This window comes from Meles meles, chromosome 1 (assembly GCF_922984935.1).
Source record: "Meles meles chromosome 1, mMelMel3.1 paternal haplotype, whole genome shotgun sequence".
Lineage (NCBI taxonomy): Eukaryota > Metazoa > Chordata > Mammalia > Carnivora > Mustelidae > Meles > Meles meles.
In genome coordinates, this window is record NC_060066.1 from 109,841,529 (window position 1) to 109,857,628 (window position 16,100).

A 16,100-nucleotide genomic window follows, 5' to 3' on the forward strand; every position below is an offset into this window, starting at 1 on the left:
AGGTACCACATCTATCACACTGCAACTGGGTCAAACACCAAACCACCCCTCTCTTGAACCCAAGGCAGGGATAAAAGGATACAGAAATTCCTATTCATTAGATGACCATTACATACCTTCTAGCTTCTCAGAGCAGAGAGTGGAAGGTCTTTTTCCCTGCCATGACAACACAAACTGAGTGGACTTCAGGCAGACAGTCAATGAACCCCTTTACCCAAGAGGCCTCCCAACTAGCTATCTGCTAAAACCCATCACTGTTCACTGCTCTGGGGTACATGGGCAATGGTCAGGAAAATGACTAGAACAATCAGGAGATCATTTCGGAGATGAAGGAAATTCCAGATCTTAAGCCACCACTTGATGTTTTGCAGGGAGCCCGGGAGCAAATGTAATCTCAGAGGAATACTGCCAAGTAACAGGCCTGGCTCCTCTTCTTCCCCCCCCCCCCACCTTTTTTTTTTTTTAAAAAAAGCCTAGCTCTTCTATCACAAATATACCCTAACATTTTGGCAAAGGCCAGGCCTTTATTCTTCAGCAGCAGCAACTGGCAGGAGATGAACCAGTGCCATGGCTCAAAATCACACAAAAGTGATACATTAAAGACCAAATTCAGAGACTGAAAAGGGATTCAGAAGTATCAATGTCTAACTTGAAAATGAGGCTGTACAAAAGTAACAAAATTGAACACAGTCTGTATATAGCATTTCTCCAACCACAGTGTAAGTTTCTGGAGTGCAAGGACCAGATCTTCTATCTCTAAGCTACTTCTATGCTGTGCCCTAAGATATGATTCACCATGGGCTTTACTCATGAGGGGAAGAAAGATGATCAAGCGCTGAAAGGCAAGGAACCATGGTTCCAGCATATCTTCATGCAGGCCTGCCTAATCAATAAGTATGATAATTATGAAAAGGAGAAATGATATTGAAAAGACTAAAAGTAAGACCAGAGAAATCAGATTTCATGCAGCTATACCACAAGGGGGCAGTGTTTGAACATTCGTAATCTGGAGAGACAGGACACTTGGCAGTCTGCCTTTTACCTCCTTTTTCAACACCATACTGAGGGCTGGAGCCTGGGAGAGGAGAGATGGGCTAGTCGCTCCACCTACTAACTGTGTTCTACAGGGGCTGGCACCAACTTTCCTTATACTAGCAGTGTGGCTGTCAGGGGAGCAAGGCCAAAGGAAACAGCAGGAAAGGAAGCAGAGCGGCTCACATAACCAAGAGTGCCTGTTGAGCAGAAGTAGGGGTGATAGAAGGGACCTCTGCCTGGAAACTACTTTTGAGTAGGATGGGGCAAGGAGTCTCAAACTTTAGCAGGCATCAAAATCACCTGCAGGGCTTGCTGAAATAGATTACTGGGCTCTAACTCCAATTTCCTATTCAGAAAGTCTAAAGTAGGTCCCAGAATTTGCATTTCAACCAATTAACTGGGTTATGTTCATGCTGCTGATCTTAAGACCACACTTTGAGAATCATTGCTGTAGATATTTCTGGCTCTGTGCCCTTATATCTCTTAATACTCGCCCATTCCTTCTTTTCTACCATCTACCTACTGTTTTATTTCTTCTCCATTATCCCTTCAGTAGACTCCTTTACGAAAACTAAAGGATGGGATGCCTGGGTGGCTCAGTCGTTAAGCGCCTGCCTTCGGCTCAGGTCGCAACCCCAGCGTCCTGGGATCAAGCCCCACAGGGGGCTCCCTGCTCAGCAGGAAGCCTGCTTCTCCCTCTCCCGCTCCCCCGCTTGTGTTCCCTCTCTCGCTGTCTGTCAAAATAAATAAAATCTGGGCGCCTGGGTGGCTCAGTGGGTTAAGCCTCTGCCTTCGGCTCAGGTCATGATCTCAGGGTCCTGGGATCAAGTCCCGCATCGGGCTCTGCTCAGCAGGGAGCCTGCTTTCCTCTCTCTCTCTCTCTCTCTCTGCCTGCCTCTCTGCCTACTTGTGATCTCTGGCAAATAAACAAATAAAATCTTAAATAAATAAATAAATAAATAAAATCTTTGGGAAAAAACAAAACAAAACAGATTTGTCTTAAGGATTCCTCTGCATAAGGATTCCAGCACTCTAGTCTCATTGGTGGGTGTTTCAGTAGCAAAATTTATTCCAAATATGTAGATGCCTCCTCTCCTTTTATCTAACAGTTGGTAGGAGGGGACAGTTCAGGAAAGAGTAACAGATGCTTTTCCAATAATGTCCTGCTTTGGGTTTTGTAAGAATTGAGTAGGAAATGGTAGATATATTCCACTACATTTTAGAGAAGTTCCTTACCTCTCCTAGACTAAAGCATTTTATTACAGCTAAATATACATGAAATTCGCCATTTTCACCATTTCAGTGTACTGTAGCATTAAGTACATTCACATTATTGTGAAAGTATCACCACAATCTGTCTCTAGAACTTCTTCAGCTTCCCCAACTGAAATTCTGTATCCACTTAACACTAATTCCCCATTCTCCACTCCCAACCAGCCCTTGGCAACCACCATTCTACTCCTAGACTATTTTTTGGCTTAGTTTCTCTTTCACACAATAGAACAGAGGGTCCATTGCTAACTATGGGATTCCTTCTATATATGCAGGCCTTCTTGCATATACAGGATTGAATTTATTATAAGAAAGGTAAGAGAAAATGGGATTGGAGAAAGGAGACAGCTGGATAGGGATTTTCATACTGGGCCTACTATCCATAGGCCTCAGCAGCCCTGCCATGGATCCGGCCGATTCTTCCGCATCAAGAAGTTGATCTTGCGAGCCATTTCCATGTTGTAGATTCGCCGACAGGTTTCGTAGCTTTCCCTTTGTCGTCGGCGACAAGGCTTTTCATAGTACCGCCGTCGCTTAATGTCCTCAATGAGCCCATCCATGGTGAGGATTCTGTATAAAGGCAGGCGATGAAGTTAGAAACCTGGGCTCATTATTATTCTTTTCCAGTTTCACAGATGGCCAGGAGTCAACTGACCAAACAACTGGAGTTTATAAAAATTATGTGAAATGGTGGTTATATAGCATTAACTGCCTACTTATCGAGGCCCCAAATAGGAATTTGTGCGAAATACCAAAGCAATTAATGACACAATCCTTGCTCTTATGGAGCAAGAGTCAGGGTCATATTTTCAACCTTTATTCTCCTACAGCACATCTGAGGAATGTGACACAGTCCTTATAAACAGTGGCTCTCTATGGCAGGGGTTTTTAACCAAGGGATCATTTCAGAATCTTCAGATGGGGTGACTCAACTGTCATAGGAAAAACAAATCACTGGGGGTGATTCCTGCTTCATCCTTAGTGGCAAATGCTGCCCCATCCCTATAGTTTAATGGACACAGCTGAAGTCTGCAGGCCTGAGATACTCCTGGACCTAATTAACACAAGGAGAGAAGAGGCCTTCATCTCACCAATGATACAAATTGGAGTGGAGTATTAAGTAACAGCCTTACCCACCATTTTTCCCATGTACCACATGCTCCAACCACACTAGTCTGCTGACTACTCCCTGAACACACTCTGGTACCAAGTCTTTATTCATGCTGCTTCCTCAACCTAGAATGCCACCCCCACCTCCAGTTGCCAACCTTCTGAGTAAAATTTTCCTCATCTTTTTGATGCCAAACCTAGATGTCACCTCTCCAAAAAGGCTTCTCATCTTCCTAGAGAAAATCATTTCTATTATTGTATACCTACTAGTAATTATTTCATTCCTCCATTCCGTTAATTATTAATACAAATGTCTCCCTCATTAGACTGAAAATCTCTGAAGGAAGAAACCATGTTTTATTAATCTTTAAGGGTCTATAAAATTGAGCTCAGTCTGTTTTTTTCTTGCCCACCCAATTCCTTACAATGCAGTTCCTCTTGTTGCATATATTTTTTTCTTTTCAAAAAAATTTTTTTAAGATTTTATTTATTTGTCAGAGAGAGAGAGAGCACGCGCACAGGCAGACAGAGTGGCAGAGAGAGAAGCAGGCTCCCTGCGGAGCAAGGAGCCTGATGTGGGACTTGATCCCAGGACGCTGGGATCATGACCTGAGCCGAAGGCAGCTGCTTAACCAACTGAGCCACCCAGGCGTCCCTCTTTTCAAATTTTTATTGAAATTCTAGTTAGTTGGGATGCCTGGGTGGCTCAGTCAGTTAAGTGTCTGCCTTTGGCTCAGGTCATATCCTAGGGTCCTTGGGATGGAATCCCGCATCGGGCTGCCTCCTCAGCGGGGAACCTGCTTCTCCCTCTGCCTGCCACTCTCCCTGCTCGTGCTTTGTCTCTCTGACAAATAAATAAATAAAATCTTAAAAAAAAAAAAGAAATTCTAATTAGTTAACATATAGTATAATATTGGTTTTAGGAGGAGAATTTAATGATTCATCATTACATATAACACCTACTGCTCTTCACTTAGCCCATTCCTTGCCCACCTCCTTCTATCAATTCTCAGTTTATTTTCTATCGTTAAGAGTCTCTTATGGTTTGCTTCCCTCCTGCTCTCTTCTCCCTTCCCAAATGTTCATCAGTTTTGTTTCTTAAATTCCACATGAGTGAAATCATATGGTATTTGTCTTTCTCTGACTGACTTATTTCACTTACATATAATACACTCTAGCTATATCCACATCACTGCAAATGGCAAGATTTCATTCTTTTTGATGGCTCAGTAACATACACACACACCCACCCACCTACCCCCATCTTCTATGTCCATTCACCAGTCCATGGGCATTTGGGCTCTTTCCATAGTTTGGCTATTGTTGATAATGCTGCTATAAACATCGGGGTGCATGTACCACTCTGAACCTGTCTTTTTTTTATTCTTTGGATAAATACCCAGTAGTACAATTGCAGGGTCGTTGGGTACTCTTGTTGGATTTATAACACATCTAACTCAAACTTACCTCTTTGTTCTTCCACAAAGACATTGGAGCTTATTCTATAAACTACTCAATCCCTAGGCTCTTGAGAACTCTGGCTCCATTCTGTAATTTATTGCTTCCTCTCAATTCATCACCAGTCAGTCTTAAGGAGGTCTAGAGGCATCTGCTGCTGTCGCCCTCCATTTCTGGCATTGTTTACATGGCCCCTTTACTGCTCACCCTGTCCTTTCATTACAGGTAAAAAGTAAGTCACAAACACAGTTGGAGTTAAGGAGGTTAAGTGGAAGAAGGGGAATAGAGGAAAAAGAAAATCAAAATAAGAGCAACTACCAGCTACTTCTGCCCAGTGGGAAGTCCAATTTCTTGCTGCTATGTAATACCATAAAGCCCAAGATAACAACTACAGAATGAATATGAACTTGAAAAAAGATGTGAGCTTTAGGTAAATTACAAATGTGAATAGACATGGGAACCACTGTTCTATGGGATCCTCTACCATGGCTCCTGCTGTTTAATATCAAGAATGCTCTATATGCTACTAGAAAATCGTATTTGTATAAATCAGTCTGTCTAGGTATTAGTGGTAGGAAAATAGGAGGCAAGGGAATTGCTGCAAATTCCCAGAAGAAGGAGAAGCAGATAATTCAGGTTCTATTGGAAACACAGTCATGCCCAGAAGTCATGTGGACCCAACACTAGAATCTTACAATAGAGAAGTGAGGCAGCGAAGCCTAAAAGACTCCATATCCTGGCCCATAAAGGTCTCCTTTGCTAACGTTATTCCTTAATTTACTCTTGAATGTAGGTATTCCTCTAGATTCTGACTAAAAACTTTCTTTCTGGTTCTACAGGACCTCCTTAACCTTTGCCAGTGAGCCTCAACACTAATACACAATGGAATCATCCCCTAAAAGGGTTTTTAAAAAGTACTGATTCCTGGGGCACCTGGATGGCTCAGTTGGCTGAGCAGCCAACTCTTGGTTTTGGCTTGGGTCATGATCTTGGGGTCCTGGGATTAAGCCCTGTGGCGGGGCTCTCCACACTCAATGGGAGTCAGCTAGGAGGTTTTTTTTTTTTCCTCTGCCTCTCCCATAACTTGCACAGACGCACGCATGTACTCACGTGCACGCACATAAGCTCGCTCTCTCAAATAAATTTTTTTTTTAAAGTACTGACTCCTGGGCCCTATTCCTCAAAGATTCTGATTTAATTGGTCTAGCGTGGAATTATGCACTGGAGATGTTTTAAAAGACTCCCAGGTGGGACACCTGGGTGGCTCAGGAGGTTAAGCCTCTGCCTTTGGTTCAGGTCATGATCCCAGGGTCCTGGGATCAAGTCCTGCATCAGATTCCTTACTCAGTGGAGAACATGCTTCTCCCTCTCTGTCTGCGCCCCTGCTCATGCTCTCTCTCTCTCACTCTCTATCTTTAAGAAAAAAAAAAAAGTGATCACCTTAGCAAGTAAATGCCTGTGTGATCAAGCAAAAAAAAAAAAAGGCAAGGTAAGAAAAAAGTACAGAAGAATTTAAGAATGGAGGAAGGGAAAGAATGAAAAAATCATGGTCCCCAACATAATGATGGGATAACTAAATGGTGTTCCCTGGATGGCTCTAACTACTCTGGTGAACCCTTACCCAGCTCTTTTTAGTTATCCTAAAAAAGCTCCAGAGTCCCTACAGTAGAGGCACCTACTCAACTCATTTTTTTCTAAAGATTTATTTATTTGACAGAGAGAGAGATCACAAGTCAGAGAGGCAGGCAGAGAGAGAGGGGGAAGCAGGATCCCTGCTGAGCAGAGAGGTAGATATGGGGCTTGATCCCAGGACCCTAGGATCATGACTTGAGCCAGAGGCAGAGGCTTAACCCACTGAGCCACCCAGCACCCCTCAACTCATTTCTAATGAAACAAAATTGCAAGAAGAGCTTTGTAGAACTGATGAAGTAATGATGCTTATGCTTCAAAGGTAGTTCAGGGACTAGCAGACCAACAGCTTTAGAGTAAACAGATCAGCCTGGACTTTGGGTGCTTGGCAACCTAACACTGAAGGAGAAATCAGCTGCCAATTTTAGTTAAATTCATCAGATTATGTAAAAGGAGCTAAGCTGCCCAGGCTGGGGGAGGTTGGAAGTGGCAAACTCACATGTCAGCATAGCCAGCCTACATCAGGATAACGTGTATGCACGAGGACTCACTGGGCCCCGAAGCTCGCCTACCGGGAATAAAAGAGGTCAACTAGGCACACTTCCAGGGTGCTTGCCTTTCCTTGCTTGGGGGCTAGCCAATCATACAGGGCTTCCTAGCAACCCCCACTCTCCGCAACCCCCACTCTCCATCTCCTCATCCCAGGGCAGGAATGAGGGCCCTTGGTTATATAACAAACATTTTGTGGTGGTCTCATTGAACAGACACATAGCCTGTTTCCTTTTTAAGACTGCCTTTGTGCTTCAAACACACCAAAGCTTTAACCACCTCTCTCTCACTTGCTCTCCTACCTACTGTTGTAATTAGACCACAGGACATTCAATTAATTTTTAAACTACCAACCATCAGAAAACTGGGAGAGATAAGGAGAAGTCTGGGATATAATAAAGAATACAGAAAAAGTGTAATACAAAAAAGGTGGCCAAAGAGGATATAAAGAAAAAGCAGAGAAAAATAAGAAAAGTGCATCAGAAAATACTGTGTTTGACCGACAGGAAGACTGGGATACCCCAGAACTAGCTGGATTCACATTTTCATGCTTTAAAGTCCTTGCCTAGAAAATTATTCTAAGAGCAAAATATTTATCCATTTTCTCCCCCTGAAACTAAAATACAATTTATAGCATATATATCTAATACTCCAAATTAAAAGGGAGAGAAATGTGGCTTCCTTAAAGACAGAACCAAATTGACAAAATAAGTATCCTCCCCAAAGACTATAAAAATCACTACTGTAACACTGTTCCAACCTCACACCTTCAAACAACATACACTTCTCTTTTTCTTCTTTTTTCAAAGATTTCATTTATTTATTTACTTTTAATAAAGATTTTATTTATTTGAGAGACAGAGATCACAAGTAAGCAGAGAAGCAGGCAGAGAGAGGAGGAAGCAGGCTCCCCACCAAGCAGAGAGCCCAATTCAGGGCTCCATCCCAGAACCCTGGGATCATGACTTGAGCCGAAGGCAGAGGCTTTAACCCACTGAGCCACCCAGGCGCCCCAAAGATTTTATTTATTTATTTATTTGAGAGAAGAGAGAGAGAGAGAGAGAGAGAAAAGCTGGGGGTAGGGGCAGAGGAAGAGGGAGAAGCAGACTCCCTGGTAAGCAGGGAGCCCAGTGCAGGGCTTGATCTCAAGATCCTGAGATCATGACCTGAGCCGAAGGAAGACGCTTAACCGACTGAGCCACCAAGCAACCCAACAACATGCACATCTTGCACTGCTTTCCTAGATAATCCCAACCACAAAGTATTAACTTTCTAAATTTGTAAGAAAGCCGAGAAGAGATCACACCTCAGGCCCTGAGTCTCTGGGACTTGAATCTTTTCATATATTTTTCTTTCCAACCATTCCTCTTCTTTCCGATCAAATTCTTTCCTTTTTAAGTAATATATAGTTTTTCCTCCAAAGCCTTTTCTAAGTTGGTGTTTTAATCCCTGAAATGAAGAAAAAGTAATGCCACTTTTTTTCCCTGTATATATTTATTTATTTATTTTAGAGATGGGGGAGAGAGAGACAGGCAGGAAAAGTGGAGGGTGGGGGAGAGGGAGAGAGAATCCTCAAGCCAACTCCGATGAGCAAGGAGTGTGACGTGGAGGTCAATCCCAGGACCCTAAGATCATAACCTGAACCAAAATCAAGAGTCTGCCACTTAACCGTAGGAATCACCCAGTAATGCCACGTTTCTTTCTTTCTTTCTTAAAAAAAAAAAAAAAAAAAAAAAGATTTTATTTATTTGAGGGAGAGACAGTGTGAGAGAGAGAGCATGAGAGGGGGGAAGGGTCAGAAGAAGAAGTAGGCTCCCTGTTGAGCAGGGAACCCGATGTGGGACTCCACCCCGGGACTCCAGGATCATGACCTGAGCCACCCAGGCGCCCCAATGCCACATTTCTTAATTAGGATACTTGACAGTGTGCCAAGGGTATAATCCAGAGACAGAAGTCTCTGGATAAATTTGATGCATTTGCCCAGAACACCAATTTTAACTTGAATAGGGGCAGAGGTGTTAGCCCTAGAACAGATGTAATGGCAATGAATTAAAAAAAAAAAAATCACCTAAAACTTTAATTAAAAAAAGAGAGACTTCAAAGAGCTTCCATTTTGCTTACAGTAGCAGAACCCTTATAGTTCCTTCACTCTCCTTTGTTGTTAAGGATACTTCAGTGGAAAAGTTTGACAAACACTGAAGTAAGAGACTGAAGAAGATAAATATTTACATTAAAAAAATAGACACTTTTTATTTTTATTTTTAATTGACAGAGAGATCACAAGTAGGCAGAGAGGCAGGCAGAGAGAGAGGGGGAAGCAGGCTCTCCGCTGACCAGAGAGCCCGATGTGGGGCTCAATCCCAGGACCCTGAGATCACGACCTGAGCCAAGCGCAGAAGCTTAACCCACTGAGCCACCCAGGCACCCCTAAATCGACACTTATTGAGAGCTTTCTATGGGCCACTTTGGTACATGCAAGGTATATACAAATGAAAATGCACAGGTCTCTGCTCTTAAGAAGGTCATTACAATCTTGGCTCAACATTCATTTTTGTTTACTTTTTAAAAAAATTTTTCAAGACTTTATTTATTTGTCAGTGAGAGAGAAAGAGACAGAGCACAAGCAGGAAGAGCAGCAGGTAGAGAGAAGAGAAGCAGGCTTCCTGCTGAGCAAAGAGCCCGATACAGGACTCAATCCCAGGACCTGGGATCATGTGCTGAAGGCAGAAGCTTAACCAACTAAGCCACCCAGGCGTCCTCATGGTACATTTTAAAAATGCTGGTCAGAGGGGCGCCTGGGTGGCTCAGCGGGTTAAGCCTCTGCCTTCCAGCTCAGGTCATGATCTCAGGGTCCTGGGATCGAGCCCCTGCATGGGGCTCTCTGCTCAGCAGGGAGCCTACTTCCTCCTGTCTCTCTACCTGCCTCTCTGCCTACTTGTGATCTCTCTCTCTCTGTCAAATAAATAAATAAAATCTTAAAAAAAAAAAAAAATGCTGGTCAGCCGCAACTGCCCAGACTTAGTCTCAGGCTAGGCCCTGGGATCAAGAATTTTTTTGAAGGTTCCCCACGTAATTCTAAACTGGTAGTCAGAGTTGAAAACCACATGGTGTCACAATGACCAATCTCCTGTGATTTCTGACTAAAATTAGCACGTATACCTAGGAAAAAAGTATGCATAAACTAACATTCATCTACAAAAAGAGAATCTTGAAAGAATTATGGGGCTGCTGTTTAACAAAAAGAAGAACAAAAGAGAGGGGGAAAAAAAAAAAGACAGAGAGGAATGTGAAAACAGATTCCTAAGAACAAGAAGTGAAATAGTACCAGGCCAGGCCAGATGGCAGAAAGAATCCAAACATGCCTTACCTTCTGCCACTTATTTATTCTTCCCTCACCTGCCACCCACTTGCATCTGGAATCAGGAAGGATCTTTAGATAAAATGGAAAAAAAAAAAACAAAACAAAAAAACAAAACAAAAAAAAAAACAGCAAAAGAAAAACTAATGTTGATTAAAATAAAAATATAATTGGATTTTGGGAGATGCAGATAAATAGAGGTTTGGTTCTAAGTTAATTAGAACAATCTCAGACAAAGACATTGGAAAAGTCTTCTCTCAGAAGACAGAAGGCCTAATTCAGGTCTGACATCAATGGAAAGATCAATTCCTTCAGGCAGGAAATTAGAAATATTTTGTTTTTCAGGTTTTAAACTTTTGTAACTGGAAATGGAGATGAAAAGAGCACAACAGGGGCTCCTGGGTGGCTCAGTGGGTTAAACATCTGCCTTCAGCTCAAGTCATGATCCCAGGGTCCTGGGATTGAGCCCTGCATCAGTTCCCTGCTCAGTGGGGAGTCTGCTTCCTCCTCTGCCTGCTGCTCCCCTTGCTTGTGTGCACTCTCTCTCTCTGTGTCAAATAAATAAAATCTTAAAAAAAAAAAAAAAAAGAACAGACTATACAGAGGGAATAAATGCTATGATTAGCAATAGGCTAAAAAGAAGAGCCTTTGTTGAAAAGTATCACTCTACAAGAGTCTATAAGAAGGGACGCCTGGATGGCTTAGTTGGTTAAGCCACTGTCTTCAGCTCAGGTCATGATCCCAGAGTCCTGGGACTGAATCCTGTATTGGGCTTCCCCTGCTCTGCGGGGAGCTTACTTCTCCTTTTACCTCTGCCTCTCCCCCTGCTTGTGCTCTCTCTCTTTCTCTCAAATAAATAAATAAAATCTTAAAAAAAAAATAAGTAAAATCTTAAAAAAAAAAAGAGTCTATAAGAAAAGTCATTCCAGTATCAGTAGCAAACTGGATCGTCCTGACAAAATAAAGCTTAATTTTCTCACTTTTTCATCTCCAGGCCACCTTGAACATAACCTAATGATCAAGGAAGATAGAGAAAAACAGCTAATGTAAATTCTTAATCATTCAAAATAAATAAATAAATCACCCACAAGCAAAACTGAAAGGGTTAAAACTTCCTTATGATGAGTTCCAGCTTATGATAATAGCTAACACACAATGCCTACTATGTGCCAAGCACTGTCCTAAACAATTTAATCATATTAATTAATTAATTTATTTTTAAAAGATTTTATTTATTTATTTGACAGACAGAGGTCACAAGTAGGCAGAGAGGCAGGCAGAGACAGAGACAGAGAGGGAAGCAGGCTCCCTGCTGAGCAGAGAGCCTGATGTGGGGCTCGATCCCAGGACCCTCGGATCATGACCTGAGCCGAAGGCAGAGGCTTTAACCCACTGAGCCACCCAGGCGTCCCTCATATTAACTAATTTAATCCTCACATCAACTCCAAGAGGTAGGTACTATTATTAGTTCCACTTTACAGAGGAAGAAACTGAGGCAGAGAGAGAGACATTGTAGCTTATGATAGATCATGCAGCTAATGAATGGCAGAGCTGAGATCTGTCTGAACTGGGCCATCTGCTTCAGGGTCTGTGCTTTTTTTTTTTTTAAGATTTACTTATTTTAGGGGCACCTGGGTGGCTCAGTTGGGTATCTGCAGTGTCCTGGGATCAAGCTCCACATCAGGCTCTCTACAGAGAGCCTGCTTCTCTGCCTGCTTGTGCTCTCTCTCCCTCTCTCTACCAAATAAATCAATAAAATCTTTAAAAAAATAGATTTGAGAGAGAGAGAGTGAATGCACGCAAGCAGGGGCTGGGGTGGGGGGGTAGGGGAGAGGGAGAGAGAAAATCTCCAGCAGTCTCTCTGTTGAGCGCTGAGCCTGACTTAGGGCTCAATCCCATGACCCCAAGATCATGACCTGAACTGAAATCAAGAAACGGTTATTCAACCAACTGAGCCACTCAGATATGGGGATGTGGGGGTGTCTGTGCTCTTATATTCAAGCCATGACTACAGTCAAAAATATGAAAGTTGTAGCTACATTCTTTTTTTTTTTTTTTTTAAAGATTTTATTTATTTATTTGACAGAAAGAAATTCCAAGAGAGGCAGGCAGAGAGAGAGGAAGGGAAGCAGGCTCTCCGCTGAGCAGAGAGCCCGATGTGGGACTCGGTCCCAGGATCCTGGGATCATAACCTGAGCTGAAGGCAGCGGCTTAACCCACTGAGCCACCCAGGCACCCCCTGTAGCTACATTCTTGATACAAATATAAGAAATGGCTCAATAAATAGTTCTGCACCACAAACTGTTTCTTCATTCCTTGCAAAAGTAGCTTATTTTTTAAAAATCAAATTTTTGCTTTTGTGTTATTTGCACTTTAGGAACAGGGTAGTTTAGGGGAGCCTAAGCTAAGCCTTTAGAAATTTGTTTTACCATCAAGTAATAGCTGGCCTTTGATATCAGTCAATAATACAAACATCTCAATCACCCTGGCTAACAGACCCCTCTAAATCCACCAAAATAAATCACACAAAGACTTACAGGGAAAGATCAGAAAAGGGTGGATGAATCTGCAAGACTTCCTTTTCCCAAATTCAGCATTTCATCTCACTGGCTAATTCACTACTGAGTCTATAAAGACATTCATTTTGTGCTTAAAATATATGAGGACAGAAAGGTCATTAGACATTTTGAGCCTCTCAAAGACATGCCACTAGGTCTGAAATAGGAAAAGAGTTGGGAATAAGCAGCGATAGAAAAAAAAATGATATAGAGTATCTTACCACACGGTACTTAACTGATTACCTTTAGGGAACAGCTTCTATGCACGGATATGACTGGTATGCACAGACACAGAATGAGGTTATGGGGCTGACCTAGACCAGATCCTTTTATTTTTATTTACTTATCTATTTTTTAAATAAAGATTTTTTTTTTAATTTAACAAAGAGAGAGAGATCAGAAGCAGGCAGAGAGGCAGGAGTGATAGAGGGAGAGGCAGGCTCCCTGCCCAGCAAGAGAGCCCGATGCAGGGCTCCATCCCAGGGTCCTGGGATCATGACTGGAGCGGAAGGCAGAGGCCAAACCCACTGAGCCTCCCAGGCACCCCGACCAGATCCTTTTAAAAGACACACAATTTCGGGGTGCCTGGGTGGCTCAGTTAGTTAAGTGTCTGCCTTCAGCTCAGGTCATGATCCCAGAGTCCTGGGATCAAGCCCTGCATGGAGCTCCATGCACAGCAGGAAGCCTGCTTCTCTCTCTCCCTCTGCTCTCCTATTCCTGCTCTACCACTCTCTATCTCAAATAATTAACCATAACTAACTATAAATAAAAATAAATAAATAAATAAATAAAAGACACACAATCCATCTTGAGCCTGCAAGTGTTTCTCAATTACACAGCTTGATAGCATGGTTGCCCTCATTTACTATGGTCTTCTGCCATCCAACCCTCCACATCTAAAACTCTTTGCTAAGAACTAGTTTTGCTTTATTTACCTTCTCGGTCCCCAAGAACCCCACTAATAAACTCAGTCAAATACAGATTCTTAACAGGAAAATGACTGCCATAAGTGTCTATATTTCCAGAGGAACCAGTAAGCAATTTAGTGATATAAAGCAAAGAACACTGCAGTAGAAAGGTGTGATTTATGTTCCTATCCACCGTTCAGTAATTGTGTGATCCAACTAGCATAATTTGCATGTCCTAAGCTTCCCTCACTTGTGTAATAAAGCTATCACCTTACTGGCCTTAAGGCAGAAGGACTGCTCATATATTCTCTTAAGATCTCTTTCATACAATTCCTTGATAATTCAACTCCACAAGGATTTGTTTCTTTCACATTGGGGAGAGAAAATGATGAAGCAAGCCAGAAAATCAAAATCCTTACAATCAGTGATAAGGGAAGACTACGGAACTATTAGCCTGAGAATGTACAACAGTAAGGTATTCATTATTACAGCCCTTCTACATCTCTTAGTCTAGCATTCAAAATTTCAAAACAGCTCTTCTACCCCCAGTTCAATTCCATCTTTATGTTTTGCTTATGCTGTAACCTTCCTCTAAACCTGATACACTTTTCCATCTCTTGCTTGCTTCTCCAAGATCCCAAATCTGAATTCATCGTTCCATTAGCTTTGCCCTACACCAATCCTACCCTTGACCTTCTATTTATCATGCACTACATCCCTGCTTCCCCACAACTTTACACTTTGATTTTCCCTTTGGGTTCCTTAGGTCTTGGGGGAGGGAATTCAGGCTCTGTATAAACAAACCTCATACAATCAGGTTTTTGGGAAAAGTCCATTTTAAAGATAATAAACTAAGGCGCTGAAAAGTTTCAAGAGACTGTGAATACCTGGGGTGCCCGAGGTTTGAGAACAATCTATGAAGGGGGAAGGGAGAAAACAGCCACCCAAGCACTTTCCAAGAGAGCTTTTCTAGGCACAATTCTGGTTACCTGTTTAGGGTCCTGTATGCACCTTCCATGTTCCCTTCCTGTACCATCACAGTCCTGGCAATGAACTTCAGATGTTTTGCCATGACCTTGGAATTTAAATCTTCACTCTGCAGCACCTAAAGAATAATGAATAAAGGGAAAGTATAGAGACCAGGTAAGAAAGAGAAACACAGCAGAATGCACACTCTACCGCGTGGCTTACTCGGGGTCTGGAAAAGCAACGTCCCCGGGAACAAGGGACACAGGGGCACGTGGAAGTCTTCATGTCCTAGAAAGGATACGCTAATCATAATCAAGACTGCCTAGCTCTCTTTGCCAATACAACCCTAGCATTGGGAAGAAAAGAGATGGTAGGGGGGCGTCATCACGGAGATGTACGTGGCCGGGCACAGGAGATCCGGACGCGCCACAGGGTACTCCAGTTACCGCTCACCGCCCCAAGAGGGTTAGGGGTGGGAGATGGATACGAAATCTTTCTCAGGCAAGCTTCCCCTCCCACCACACCCGGCTTGCTTCTTACTTTACCCATCCCCGAGCCCAGATCCTCACCCCACGCCCTCAGGAGCTGGCCCCCGCAACGGTTGCTCGCGGCCGGAAGCGGAAGTACGTCATCTCTTGCGCCGCGCGAAGAAATCCGGGCTGGAAAGAGAAAAACTGCCTGGAAACCATGGCAACATTCTTCCTGGCTCCAGTTGATGGCTCCTCCACGCCCTCCACCCCAACACCTCCAGTCCGGACTCTACACCTGATATTCGTTGCCTTCTGGAAGGAAAATGAGAGAAATAGGCAGAGCTTCCTGAACATGCTTCCTGTTTTCTCAAAGGACCAGATTCTTTGAGATCTGCTCTCCGGAAAAAACAGCTTCACGCCCCTCATCTGCTTAAAAACGAAGGAAAAGAAACGGAATGAACATAACATGACTTTCTTAAAAGATCATCTGCCCAGGCATTTCACTAAATAAAGTGAGATTACTAAACAAAGAATTAGGAAACGCCTGAGGTTTTAGAATCGAAGACTTTTTTTCTTTCTTTTTTTTGATTAAGATTTTGTTCTTAAGCAATCTCCACACCAAAGGTGGGGCTTGAACCCACCCGCTTCCCCCCAACCCTCTCCAATCCCCCCAACCCCCCGAGATCGAGTTCTGTGCTCCACGGACTGAGCCAGCCACGCGCCTGAGTTGAAGACTCTTTTATGACTACTATCCATTTGCCTCCCAGTGAGACCTAGTAGTAAT

The 16,100-nt window shown here is 43.0% G+C and overlaps 1 protein-coding gene across 1 annotated transcript; it reads right to left on the reverse strand.

Annotated features, from left to right (window-relative positions):
• Window positions 1-2,080: 2,080 nt before the first annotated feature.
• Window positions 2,081-15,562, reverse strand: MRPS21 (mitochondrial ribosomal protein S21). The gene is made up of 3 exons (XM_045997612.1): window positions 15,416-15,562; window positions 14,867-14,982; window positions 2,081-2,877 (listed from the first exon to the last, which is right to left on the reverse strand). The coding sequence occupies exons 2-3, from the start codon at window positions 14,947-14,949 to the stop codon at window positions 2,697-2,699; spliced, it is 264 nt and encodes an 87-aa protein (XP_045853568.1). The 5' UTR covers window positions 14,950-14,982; window positions 15,416-15,562; the 3' UTR covers window positions 2,081-2,696.
• Between the last annotated feature and the right edge of the window lie 538 nt (window positions 15,563-16,100).